The sequence below is a fragment of the Nothobranchius furzeri genome, chromosome 1, assembly GCF_043380555.1.
Source record: "Nothobranchius furzeri strain GRZ-AD chromosome 1, NfurGRZ-RIMD1, whole genome shotgun sequence".
Taxonomy (NCBI): domain Eukaryota; kingdom Metazoa; phylum Chordata; class Actinopteri; order Cyprinodontiformes; family Nothobranchiidae; genus Nothobranchius; species Nothobranchius furzeri.
In genome coordinates, this window is record NC_091741.1 from 53,319,221 (window position 1) to 53,332,788 (window position 13,568).

The 13,568-nt window shown below is 44.8% G+C and overlaps 1 protein-coding gene across 3 annotated transcripts; it reads right to left on the reverse strand.

The window, feature by feature from the left end:
• Positions 1-966: 966 nt before the first annotated feature.
• Positions 967-11,307, reverse strand: dhx57 (DEAH (Asp-Glu-Ala-Asp/His) box polypeptide 57). 3 transcript variants are annotated; one of them, XM_015957259.3, is made up of 25 exons: positions 11,224-11,307; positions 10,086-10,122; positions 9,851-10,012; positions 9,504-9,770; positions 9,233-9,433; positions 8,255-9,129; positions 7,995-8,173; positions 7,804-7,925; positions 7,531-7,726; positions 7,303-7,427; positions 5,776-5,909; positions 5,644-5,698; positions 5,371-5,573; positions 3,655-3,771; positions 3,485-3,581; positions 3,233-3,406; positions 2,955-3,155; positions 2,597-2,873; positions 2,390-2,485; positions 2,238-2,321; positions 2,028-2,165; positions 1,852-1,926; positions 1,642-1,776; positions 1,367-1,567; positions 967-1,178 (listed from the first exon to the last, which is right to left on the reverse strand). In XM_015957259.3, exons 3-25 carry the CDS (start codon positions 10,006-10,008, stop codon positions 1,035-1,037), a joined length of 4,254 nt encoding a protein of 1,417 aa, XP_015812745.1. In that variant the 5' UTR covers positions 10,009-10,012; positions 10,086-10,122; positions 11,224-11,307; the 3' UTR covers positions 967-1,034. The 3 variants fall into 3 exon arrangements, with proteins under 3 accessions (XP_015812745.1, XP_054595589.1, XP_015812737.1); XM_054739614.2 differs by lacking the exon at positions 11,224-11,307 and adding an exon at positions 11,195-11,211; XM_015957251.3 differs by lacking the exon at positions 11,224-11,307 and adding an exon at positions 10,716-10,832.
• Between the last annotated feature and the right edge of the window lie 2,261 nt (positions 11,308-13,568).

Sequence of the window (13,568 nt, forward strand, 5' to 3'; positions counted from 1 at the left end):
TGGAGGGCCGGTATTATACATCTTTTTCTTGTTTTCCAGTTCCAACACAGTTGATTCACCTGTTCAACAGCTTATCAAGTGCTCCAGAAGCACGTTAACCACCTGCTGATCGAAATCAGGTGTGTTGCAACAGGGAAAACACTAAAACGTGGGATAGCGTTCCTCAAGGACCGGAGTTTGACACTTGTGGTGCAGAGCAACAGATATAACAGTAAGGGCCCTGCCTGTTTGGCCTTAATAATCAGGAACACAAACCCAACAAAACAGGGCAAGTTGTACAATGCACATAAAAAAAATACAAACTCCGAATTCACCCCCGATTCTGGAGATTTTCTGTTCATCACTATAAAAAAAAATAAAAATAAAAAAAAGGACCAGAAAATCAAAGCCAGAAAAGAACCATCACTTTAATCACATTTGAGGTGCATTGTGAAGTGAAAGTCATCACTACTAAGAAAACATTAGCTTTCTTTGGCAGCTTACTTTTATAAGCCCTTTCATTCACATTGTGAAAGTGTAGTTCGGACATTGTTTTGACATGAAAATACATTCATTAAATGTAATCACCTGAAAACCATGCAAGCACTCTGGGATCTTCCAGTCATGCATCACAAATAAATGAATACTCATCAGCATGCAGCCACTTCAGTTTAAAAAATCCAATGTGGACTCGAGAAACGATCTCGGTTGTGAGTAAAACACAACCTTAAATAGAGCTGACAGTTTACTGCACATGCAGTATTAGCTGGACATTTGAACACAAGACCTTTGTTATCTGTGCATAAAAAAGTCAGTATAGAGCTGTGGGTTCAACTTTCAAGGCAGAATTTCCATTAAAAAATATCAGATAAAGAAATATAATTGATGCTAAGTTCATTTTAAAAGAAACCTCAACTAAGTTTCATGGGTTTTTTCCAGTCATTACAGAAATCTATCTGAAGAGTCACTTTGTGGCGGTGATGGATGTTTTTATTTAGAGCTCAGTGCGTTTTAAGCCTGTGAGGGAACCAAAATGGAGGCGTTTAGCAGCCGAGCTACTGGGTGGTGATGAGGTGGACAATCATGCGGATGATACGTGAGCCGCGGGGGCAGCTGCATAGGTCCATGCTTGGGTTCCTGATTTTGTCCTCCAGCAGCTGGTCCAGCTCCCAGCGCAGCTCTTTCACCAGCTCAGCCACCTGGAACCACAAAAACGACTCATTTGACTCCTTTAATAAAACTAGACAGGGAGAGTATTAATGTTTAAAGAGAGGTAAAAAAAATAAATAAATAAAAAACACAACCTGCACTTAGTTTTTTTTTAAGTCCATAAAGTCATAAAGACCTTAAAAATGCAGGAATTGGTCTAAGCTGCGGTTTTCCTGACCTGATGTGAGGCTGCAGCAAATCTGATCCACCCATCGTCCAGTGAGATGACAAACTCCCCTTTGTGCAGCTCCACGTTGACCTGACCTCCTCCCAACAGCACCAGCGGGTAGACGGACACCATGCTGCAGTCTCTGATGAAAACGCGGCTGGTTTTCACCTTCTCATGGTAAACCAGGTAGGGGCTGTCGTAGTGGCGAACCTGACATGCAAACAGGAGAAACCTCAGGATACACACATTTGTAAAAACAGCCGCTCCGTTTCGTTTCATCGCACCGTGTAGTTGACGGACGACGGGTGCACGTGCACGCAGCCGTCGTTCTTGGTCACGAAGCGAAGCTCGTTGGCCTTTGGTTGCATCTTCACCGCCCCTTTGCTGGTCATTTTGTAATTCTCCTGCGGAGCTCGTACCTGGATCCAACACCGAACACCTGTTCAGGTTCATGAAAGCTTCACGCTCACATACTGAAAACGACAAACACACACCTGCACCACGTTGGGATAGAGAGCTGCACATAGCATGGCCGACATCAGCCGGATGTTGCCAGAGTTTAAATTGGCCTGGATGGAAAAAAATGTACCATTTTAGAATCTTTTTTTTTTTTTTTTTTACAGTGACGATCAGGGTAAAATGTTTGATTTAGTGTGTGCACTTGTTTCACCTCAGGCCCAGTGGCCTCCAAAACGCCATCCGTGCCCTTGGAGGACATCCGCTCAATAACCCTGGCCCTCAGTCCTTCTCTAACGAAGCCGATGTCGGACAGCAGCTCCGTAAACTGACGCTTCAGGCTGGCGATCTCCTGCACACGTCCCATGGTTTAGGTCATTTCTACAGCCAGGATCAATACCTGCACTCAGATTTGCTGCCTGACCTGTAAGCTGCGCCATGACAAGAAGTTCTCCCTACAGAAGGCGAAGCCCGCCTGGTTACTGCTCTTGGCAGCACAGCACCAGCCCTGGCGCACACACAGACGGCGTGATTACACCGTAGGTTTGATAAAACCAGAATAAGCACGGTGAGTACCTTGTACGCCTGCAGCAATGCCAGATGGTCACTGTTGGCCACTGCAAAGGCCAGTTTCTTCTCACTGGCTTCCTCCCTCTTGTCCCACGGAGACACCTGGAAGTAAACCAGAACTTTGTTACATAAATAATCAAAGAGTTTGTTTTCAGTCACAATGAATAAAAAAGAATAAATGAAGTGTTTTTCAGAGATAAAGGCGTTTCTTACAAATGGTGATTTAAAGGCCAAACTGGCAGCGATGGTGAGCGCCGGGTCGAGGCAGCGGAAGATGGCTCCGAACAGCATGAGTTTTCCAATGCGCACGTCGACAGGCAGGCAGGCCAGGTGGTAACCCAGCGGGGTCAGCTTCTCGTCTGCAGTCAGAGCCCCCAGGTCCTGCAGGCGCTGCTTGGCGGCCTCCAGGCTTCCTTCAGCCGGTGGCTCGATGAGCCGAGAGAAAACCGACTCCAGCGGCTGCTCCGCAAACACATCTAGGATCTTAATTCTGTCAAAGCAACATAAGAACTCCATTATTTGGATTAACAGAGACAAAAACAAGCTACTTGGTGCAAACAGATGGCTCTACCGCAGGCATAGCTGCTCCAGAGGCACTCTCTGGATCTCAGGCAGCTGCTGCGAGGACAGCTGGTGATGGAAGCAGTGGCTGGTAAAGAGGTGGAAGCAGACCCCTGAGGCCACGCGACCCGCCCGACCCTTCCTCTGCAGCGTGTTGGCCCGGGAAACCCACGAGTCCTCCAGGCTCTCCATGCTTTTGGATGCATCATACCTGGAAAAAACACACAGAACTGCTCAGCTCTGATCAGAATATAAACAGGTGGTTCTTCTTTTGAAAGTCTAGATTACCGCTTTTCCTTCATCTTGCCAGAGTCGATGACATACACCACGTCGTCGATGGTTACAGACGTCTCAGCGATGTTGGTGGAGATGATGATTTTTGTGATGCCCTCAGGGGGGCGGCTGAAAACCGCCTGCTGCTCCTCGTTGGAGAGGGATGAGTGGAGTGGGTACACCACACACCTGGTGTGTGAGACAAATACAGTCAGCATGTAGCTTGTCTCTGAAGACACACACACACACACACACACACACACACACCTGGATCTGCCCCTGTTGTTGAACATCCTGTTGGACTGCAGCTGCTCAAACAGCATCTTGATCTCAGCAAGGCCTGGCATAAACACCAACACAGCCCCTGCAAGCATGATCGCCATGGTAACAGATGAGCACAGAGAAACGAGTCGAGTTTTAACTCGGCTGACTCCTACCTGGTGGATAGTTGTGTTTTCCATCTACTATCCACTCTAGCAGGCTCTCCACCAGGTCCATGTTGATCTTGTCCAGGTCCATAGCAGAAATAGTTTTAAGCACAGACTTCTTAGTGTCTATCGGAAGAAATAAAAACAACTTCATTGGTGCCTGCCCCATGCTGCTTGATATCCAACACCAGTTTTAAAGGCTGCTTTTGGCCTGCTGTAAACATAAATGAATGATGGCGAGGATGAACGAGGACGAGAGCAGGATGTGATTTCCCTTGTTGTTTTACAAAACATCTTAAACTAAAAACACACGGCAGAAGTTAGGGAGCAGCTTCCTGCAGCCTCAGCAGCATCCGTGTCTGCATGAGACACAGAAATGAGACCAGGGGCATCATTTATCAAACATTGGTGGAAACGTGCTCATGTTCTACCCTACGAATGGAATTTAGAATGTTCGTACAAACAGCCCGAAGTCTGGTTTATGAGACATGCGGTGGCCTCTCGTACACACGTTCCTCCTCAATCAGCTGTTGATAAATCCCACTTGTGCCTACTCAGGCGCTCGTGCTTGTTGACAGCCATTTGCATAGAGAAAAGCCCTCAATTAACCATATTTGGTCACGCTACATCATAAGCACGTGAGTGGATTCCCTGTTTTTTTCTTCTTCTATAAAAAGTAAGAAAAACTTCATTGACAACGAGCTTGAAACGCTGGCTGCCGAAGTGCAACAGAACCAAACAAGTTACAGAGGTTAAAAACGTGGTGGGAACAAAGGAGAGGTTGTCGTTTACATTTAAGGAGTCATTCTGTTTGAAGTTCGTTTTATTTGGAAATGTTGTCTGAGCTGAGCTGTTGCCTCCGAGCTGTCACTCAGTCTGGTTACCTTGGCAACACGGCATGTATGATAGGGGAGAGGAGGTTCTGGGGGGTTCTCACAGTCGTAAAATAAAATTTGAACTGGAATCGGATTCGTGAGGTTTGTCTGTCGCGCCACAAAGGGTCCCACATCAGAGCATAGCAGAAGGATTTCCTTTGAGATCAGTGCGCTCACGGAGAACGCGTTCCCTCCAGAGAGCACGCTCTGGTAGATCAGCCATGATATAATGTCAGATTCCCATCGGTCACAGGTGTCTTTTACTGATTTTAGCACCATTTGTGTGAAAAAGCAGTTTTTCCACTGGCAAAACTACACACTGGATTAATAAAATTAGTGGATGAGAAACACATTTGGATGACTGAGACATTTGGTATTGTTCTTCCCAGTTCTGCTACTAGATGCTGTGCGTACGCTCAGTCAGATATGTTCTTACATTTAGGAACGTTTCTACGCACAAGTTCAAAAGGATAAATACCACAAAATGCGTAGAATTGTTCCTATGCATGAAATACTTAAGTACGTAAGTACGTCTGATAAATGACGCCCCAGGGAACAACTATGGAGACAGCTGGATGCAGCCATAGCCAATCACGAAGCTGCATTTTCCCGCTGGTTTTAGTGAACAGCTGCACCGCTGATTAAAGAGAGTCACTTGCAGGCTCAATCAGACAGATGCTTAGATGAAACAATCAGGCTGAGGAGCAGGAACCCTTTATTAGCTACAGCTTAATCATTTCTCACACTTATTCCACACTTTGACGAAGGATTAATACACGAGGAAACCGAGGTAAAGGATAATCGGAGCCTTTCTATTTGTTTCAACACCAAACGATGCTCCTAAACTCACCTTTGTATCTGATGATGAGCTCCTGCAGACCCAACTGCTGGTCAGGAATCGAGTCTTTAACAAAATCCTTCTTACAAAAAGACATGAAGTTCCAAACATCATCTCCCAAGTCATCCACGACGTCCCTGGGATCCCCTTTGCTTGTTGAAGACAGGCTTTGTTTCCCCGAGCGCATGTACGGGCTGCCATGCTCGATGACGTAGCTGCACACAGATTAGTGATCGTTTATTAAGACTGCAGTCACGGGTCGGGTTTAATTAAAAGCCGCTTTACCCAGTTTTAGCGATCACGTCCTCGAGAAAAAACTGGTCCACAGGGAAGGCTCGTCCTGGAAATGGTAAACAGGAAGATGTGAAGAATGAGGTTCCAGGTAAATGTGATTTTTATAAACGTAACAGGGATTACCAGGAATGTGGATTGTTGGACAGTCAAAGAAATAATCTGAGAAGAGGGCAGCATCGAGAGTGGCACTCATGAGGATTATCTTCAGGTCTGGTCTCTGTGCAATCAGGTCCTTAAGCACCAGCAGCAGGAAATCACTGAAATGGACAATTTCAACAAAAATGGCTTGAAAAATGGTAAATGGCCTGTATTTGATATAGCACCTTCTAGAGTTCTGGAACCCCTCAAGGCGCTTTACAACACAATCAGTCATTCACCCATTCACACACACATTCACACACTGGTGGGGATGAGCTACAATGTAGCCACAGCTGCCCTGGGGCGCACTGACAGAGGCGAGGCTGCCGAGCACTGGCGCCACCGTTCCCTCCGACCACCACCAGCAGAAGACGTGGGTTAAGTGTCTTGCCCAAGGACACAACGACAGCGACAGACTGAGCAGGGCTCGAACCTGCAACCTTCCGATTACGGGGCGAGCACTTACAGTAACTCCTGTGCCACACGTCACTCTGAGAGGAATGATAACGGGAACAAAGATACATCTGTAGCTGTTCACTTGTTTTCAACTGGAATGCTTTTAAAGGGCTTCACAGAATAAAACAGGACTAAATGACACTAAATAAATATTTTCAAAAAACATCTTAATAATAATTAGGAATTTAGCTGGGTGACTTGCTTTTGAGAAAACATTTGCTGTGGAAAAACTCAAGAGTTTCAACGTTTAAAAACTTTTATTTTGGGGGGAAAAACACTAAACTGAGCTTAACAATTAACTCACAGATTCTCAGAGAATGGGGAAGAAAATTGATCTCAAATGACATCATCACATTTAATGACATCACCTCAGCTGCATGTTTTTTTTTAATATTGTGAAGCCATGTTCTTGACTTTGTAACTTTATTGTATGCACGCTCCTTCCTCTGCCATCAATTAGATTCTGTTTATCAGTCGTGTTTCATATCAGACTCACTGTTAAGCACCCCCCTGTGCTGTAGGATCTGGTTTTATGGCCTTTTGCTGCCGGATGAGACCATCTGTAAGATATTTTTATGTACAAAGCCACACTGGGAAACTCTGGTGCAGAGACCCAAATGTGGAAAGCCAGAATCAACGATGGCGTTGATAACCAGCATCACTGATAATCACTGTTGGGGTTAGCTGAGCCGAACTGTTTAAAGAACCACAGAGTGAATCACATCTGTGACATAGTATAGGTTTGCTGACTAAAAATAAACAGCCCCCCCAAAAAAAACCTATAATTTCACTAATGGGTCACCTTTCTACCTGGAAATTATAGCACCAAAATATGAAAGGAAATGCCAAAAAAAGAACTTTTAAAACTAATAATGAATCCTTAAAGACAATTCTACAAGTTTACAGGAAGCTCTGGAGGGATCTGAGCACGCCTCCTCCTTCTAAACTAGCTGTAGATTTATATTCTACAGGAAACACAAACATGTGCTATTTATCTTGCTTCAAACACGTTACCCATGTGACAGCAAGATAAAATAACACATGCACGGCCCCTACCTCTCCTCTGTCCGTTCGTGAACCTCATCCACAATGACGTGTGTGACGCCCCTGAGGTCGGACTCACCCTCCAGACGTCTCAGCAGCACCCCGGTGGTGCAGTACAGCAGCCTGGTGGCCGAAGACTTATGAAAAGATTTTTAAAATGAAGAGTGAGGAGAAAACAAAATAGAAGTTCTGGATCAGACCGTGCCAGGCATGACTAAACGTTGTGAAAGTCGTCCGTACCCTGACGGTCTCGAGGCGAATCTGGTAGCCCACCGAGTGTCCCAGACACTCCGCCCGCTCCTGTGCAACTCTCTGAGCCACGGAGATGGCGGAGATACGTCTAGGCTGTGTGCAGAGGATGTTGGCCACCTGCTCCTTCGAACCACTCAACGAGGCATCCAGAATGAACTGAGGGATCTGAGTCGTCTTGCCACAGCTGCAGAGTTCAAAGAATAAGACGTGTTTAAGGCGTGTTATGACTCCCGGCAGCACGTCCTGATTTGGATCACATACCCAGTCATCCCACTGACCACCAGCACCTGACACCTCTCCAGCACATCCAAAATGTTCTCTTTTTCTTGCCAAGCTGGGAGGTTCTGCCTCTGCTCCAGCATGGACATGAAGAGTCTGGATGACTGGATGAAAGTTAGATTAGGATGTGGGCTAGGAGAAAAAGTGTTCCTTCCCGTTTTTGATCATTTTACCTGTTTTCTCTTGAATTCTAGACATAGCTTCTTGTTTTCCTGCAGAAAGTTGTCCATCTTCTGGTTGTGCCTATTCGACATCTTCTTCCTCAGATTGACGTAGCTCTCACTCTCGACTGGGACCGCTTCCATTTCCTCTTCCTGTTCGTCCGGCTCCTCTGTCTCTTCCATCTCTTTTACTTTGAGAACAAAACCAGAAACACAGATTAGGAATGGAAGACAAACAAAGCGTCAGAAACATCGACGCGTTGAACACTCACCGTCTACGGCTCTTTGGTTGGTGGGTGGAGCAGCCCTCCTGCTGCTTGTGTAGTTACTTCTGCTTTCCTCAGACACACCACCCCTCACAAATTTACTCTTAGCAGGAGTGGGCGGAGGAGGTCCCACTATAGGTGGTGCAGAGCTGTATTTGTGATGACTGACAGACAAAAGCTCCTTCATGTCAGCTTCATCCTCACAAAAGGTGATCAGAGTGTAAACGACAGGTTCACTGCTTTTAGCTGCAGCCAGCGCCTCTCCAAATAACCTCTCAGTGACGCAGAGCCTCCCTGCAGCCTCAACGGACTCATCGTTGGTGCTGAAGGCCACGATCGGTGCCTGATGTGGGTAACGGTTTCCTTTGGGGAAGCGAACTTCTAGTTCATACTCAGGAGGCGAATAGCTGCTGAAGCCAGGATGACTTGGGCCCTTTAGCTCTGAGGAGCCAGCCCCAGACCTCTCTTTACTTGGAAGTTCATGTCTGAACCTGCACCTGTCTCCAAAGCGGCAGCCCTGATCTTTCAGATAGAACTTGCAGATTCCACGAACATTTGCAACTCCCTCCCCGTTTCTAGCCTCCAGTTTGCTCTTGGCAGCTTTCTCCGAGAGGAATGGAAGGTCCAGGGATATCGTCCACACTGCGTTGGTAATGCGCTCCTTGAAGCGATCCCCATAAATAGCAGCAAGGGCCAGAGCTTCCTCCTCCCGCTGGTTTAAACACTCATCCATCGGCAAACCCTGGAGATCACTGGGGTAGACTGCTTTCTGCCCAAAGCGCTCAACATAAACCTGGTGAAGGAGCTGCTCCAAGGTCGCTCCGAATTCTCCTCCACCAGACTCTAAAGCCAGTCTGCTTCGCTCCCTGTCAAATCCATATCTTTACAAAGGGAAACGTAAACAAACAGATGTTTAGTGACATAAAAAATACACTAAATAGCCTCTGAAAAAGAATTAAAGTCCAGTTTTGATAATATGATCACCTGCAGAGTTTTCCAACTGCAAATAAAGAGATAACAGGTTCAGGTGTGGGGCGCTCATCATCGGACTCCCTGTTACAAGGGCTTTCTGCTCGTTCTACAGGCTCGTCATTAGTTGTCCAATACTGGCCTTCCTCACGGGGATCCAATTCATCAAACTCCTCCTCCTCTTCCTCCACTCCCGAATAATCTGAGCCAGATTCCCTGAACCAAACAGGTATAAATGTATTTCCATTTTATGTCTTTTTAAAATAAAAGTTAAGGACCCACTCACTCTAAGGGCTCATCAAAATCCTGCGTCTGCAGTTCCCGCAGCAACTCCTTGAGCTGTTCCTGATTCTCGCTGGTCATGAAGATCCTCTGCAGGGGCACATTGCTCACCGCTGATCTGACGTGCTCAGCTGGCTTTAGGGGACGACTGTGACTCTCCAGGGACCGCGGGAGAGACCTTCTGCCACTTTCAGAATGCCTTCTATCATTCCTGCCTCTGTCATTGTGTCCTCTTCCTCGTCCCCCATCTCTCCATTGCCCCTTACCAGATCTGAAAAGTAAACAGTGAAGTTAACATAAAAACAAGCTGCAAAAAGAAAAACTTGTCACTAACATCTGATTCCTTTGTACCTGTTGGAACGAGAAGGTCCGAGATCAAGGGTGATATCATCGTCATAATCCAATTGACCTGCTCCTCCTTTACGACTCCCTCGTCCTCCTCCTCCTCTTGGTTTGTTAAATTTCCCTCCTCCTCTGTTTGGCTTCCCACCTCTCCTCCTTGCGTTCATCTTTCTGCAGAAACACACTCTCTTAAACACCATCTAGCTTTGCAGTAGCAATAATAATAGATAAATAACTCCTCTACCTTCAATCAGCGTCTCTACCAGCAACCAGCGAACCATCTGTGGACACAAAAAGCAAAGGCTGACTCTTCATTTTAGGTTTTAATCCAAGAGACAGCAGAGAGCTGCTGCTGCTGGTGGCAGAGCAGGCAGCTACTGTACAACACAGCCCATCGTATATAGCTGAGGGAGATGGGGGGGTTTAATAAGCAATGAGATGGTGGCTGAGACACACACACACACACACACACACACACACACACACACACACACACACACACACACACACACACACACACACACACACACAAACCGCTAGTGGCAACAATTGTGCAACCAAACTGCATGGTGACAACCCAGCAGGGCTACAAGCGCTTTAACTGTTTCTGCATCACTAACAAAGCGGAAAGACAAGAAAAACAAAACACGTCACGAAGGAGTTTGTTGCGACCGGAAGTCAGTCTCTACATACATATAGGGGGTAATGCTAACATGCTAGCAGCTAGTTCACTTCGGTTAGCACAAACAAACTAAAAAGCTTCCTCTCACGTTATGCTGAGCAGTTTAACTGGTTTATTGTATTAAACTACTGACAAATAAATGACAATTAAGTCCAAAAATACTTTAAAATTTTGAGTTTAAAACGTACAAACCTGGACTCGGCTGCTGTTTAACACCCACCGGCAGGAATAGTCTCTCTCATTGGCCACAGCTTAGGGTTCAGAGTTTCTTTTCCGGTTAAAAATAGTTTCCATACAACAACTACAGATAGTTTGAATTAATTAAAGACGACAAACACTTCATTTAATGTGAAATAAATATTTGAAAAAATAACCCTAAACAACACAGGTTTATGATGATGGACGTTTAAACAAACAACCTTATTCATAGTGGAAGTGCTCCGTCGTATAAATATTCAATTTCAGACTTTTTCTGTCATAAATAAATCTAGCTTGTGCTGTTAATGGGTACAGCGTTAAAAAAGATCGAAGAAGAACGTTATGCCTATGGTGGCAACCCCGGCTGTTGTAGCACCCTGCATCTGTGAAGAGCTGCGAACAACAATATTGGTCTTTTCTTACTTTTTCTTTTTAAAACTACCCATTAAACAGAGCATCAAATTGAACATTACCACAACTGTTCGCTTGTTTGACTTGTCACCTAATTTCACATCGAAGCTGTCCGGTAACAGCGTCTGCTGTCGGCTCCGATCGCCATCTGCCAGCCGGGGAAAGCTGTCACGGATGTCTGGTGGGGTGTGATTGAATCCTAATGCTAGCAGTCAGGAAACACCAAACACACGCGCTCTTCCATTTTTACTTACTTTGAGCTGAATGAACACTTTATATTTTCCAGAAACTGGAAAGAAGAACACCGAAGGTAAACATTTATGACGTGACAACAGAGAGGTTTAACTCAGATTGCATATGTTTGTTTACAGAAGAGGGACTTCTGGTGGTTTCCTAAATTTTTCCAAATGGGAACAGTTGGTAAGAGCACGTATGAAACAACCAGTTATTTAAAAAGCCAGTTATACTTCAGACAGCCACTAGGAGGTTTTGATTTCTTAAAGAGCAAGTCACCCCCAAATCAACGTTTTATTTATTTATCTATCTATTTATTTATTTATTTATTTATTTGCTGATTAAGTATATAAACGAGTGTCTAATCGTGCTGTTGACAAGTGTAGTCAAAAATTTGGAGTAAAAACTCTCCACTGCAATTGAATTTAAATCTGCCAAGGCTATTAGCTAAGAGATACCCTAGAACGTAAGCTGGTACCATATGATGTCACAATGTCGTTATGAGCCTGTGTGTGTGTGTGTGTGTGTGTGTGTGTGTGTGTGTGTGTGTGTGTGTGTGTGTGTGTGTGTGTGTGTGTGTGTGTGTGTGTGTATTTGTTAGCGGCTCCGCCATCTCGGTCTGTGAGGCAACAGCATTTGTTGCATTTTTCAAACAGGAAGTGGGAGCGGGGTAATATTCTGGTAGGGGATGACTTGCTCTTTAACTTCCTCAGTAGTGTCACAGGGTGCTGATGCCCATCTAATCTATTGCAGTCATCAGGTGAGATGTGAGGGACATCTTGGATAGTTCTGCAGTCCATCACAATAACTCTGAGATCAACAAACATTCACTCACACACAGGGACAATTTTGAGTCATGCACCAATCAACCAGACATGCATGTTTTTGATCTGCGAGAGGAAATCATAACCTCCTGCACACACACACACACACACACACACACACACACACACACACACACACACACACACACACACACACACACACACACAGAGAGAGAAAACATGTAAACTCCATGCAAAGGCTCCTTTCTTCCAGTAAGGTGACTGTTTTGGTTTCTTTCAGCTTTGTTTCATGAAAGTTTCTAAGTCAGAGTAAAACACTCATGTTGGAAAAATGGTGTTGAAACAATGACATTAATTAACCACACTTACATGTCATGTGTTTGTTCCCCACAGAGGGAGAGAGCAGCTGATCTGAATCTGGAGCTCTGGTGGGAATTGGGATGGGAACACACACCTCAGCAAGTGGTGTTGTTTATAGCGAAGAGTGGTGTGATGACAAAGTATGTTTCTTATTAAAAACGTGTACAGTCATACTTCTTAGAGGCAGTTTGTGATGCATGCCGTTTCTCTCCAGATGCAGGGCAGAGGGAGCCTGCAGCATCCCTCTCGAACACGATATGAAGGAGAGTTCAAAGACATGTACCACAGCACAGGAACATACATCTTCCGGACAGATCAGAGTTCAGGGGAAACTTTTACAAGAACGGGTACAAGTACTTAATAATTTCTGTGTGTTTTTAGAAAACGCTACATGCTTTTTCAGTTTCCAAATCAGTCCAGATGCAATTAATGCATCTACATTTTAGTTTTTTTTTTATCTAACAGTTTCTGATTACAATCTTTAAACCTCCTCTAGAACCTCTTACTAAAAAGAATTTTCTGGATTCAACTGTTCTATGCCTTTTTAATTAATCAACTTTTTTTAATCAAATGTTTTAGGAAAGGCTTTTTTAGACCAGTTGGCCACACCCTAATTTTGATGGGATTTCTGAAAAATATCAATCTCTGGTACTGCAGGCTCTGACCATAGCCTTTAACAGAACCACACTACTTTCAGATCTTCACTCATGCATTAATAATAAAGGTAAAGTTCTTAAATACATCCAGTCATACCTGCCAGAAAAGCTAGTATTCTTCCTGTGTGTCCCTTTTTCATCATGGAGTTGCTCAAGGCTCCATCTTTGGTCCCACTCATTCTCATTTAACATGTTTCCGTGTAAAAAAAAACAGAGCATTGGTTTTAATGGTCTTCAAATCTATCTGTGATTGTTTTTTACAACTGTATCTATTCAGATCTCACTGAACTATATCAGAGAGGAGAAAACATAGATGGAGAATTTATTGTATTTGGACCATTTTACATCCTCAGTGTTTATGACAGAGCAATTTGACTATAAGCAGCATATTATCATCTGTC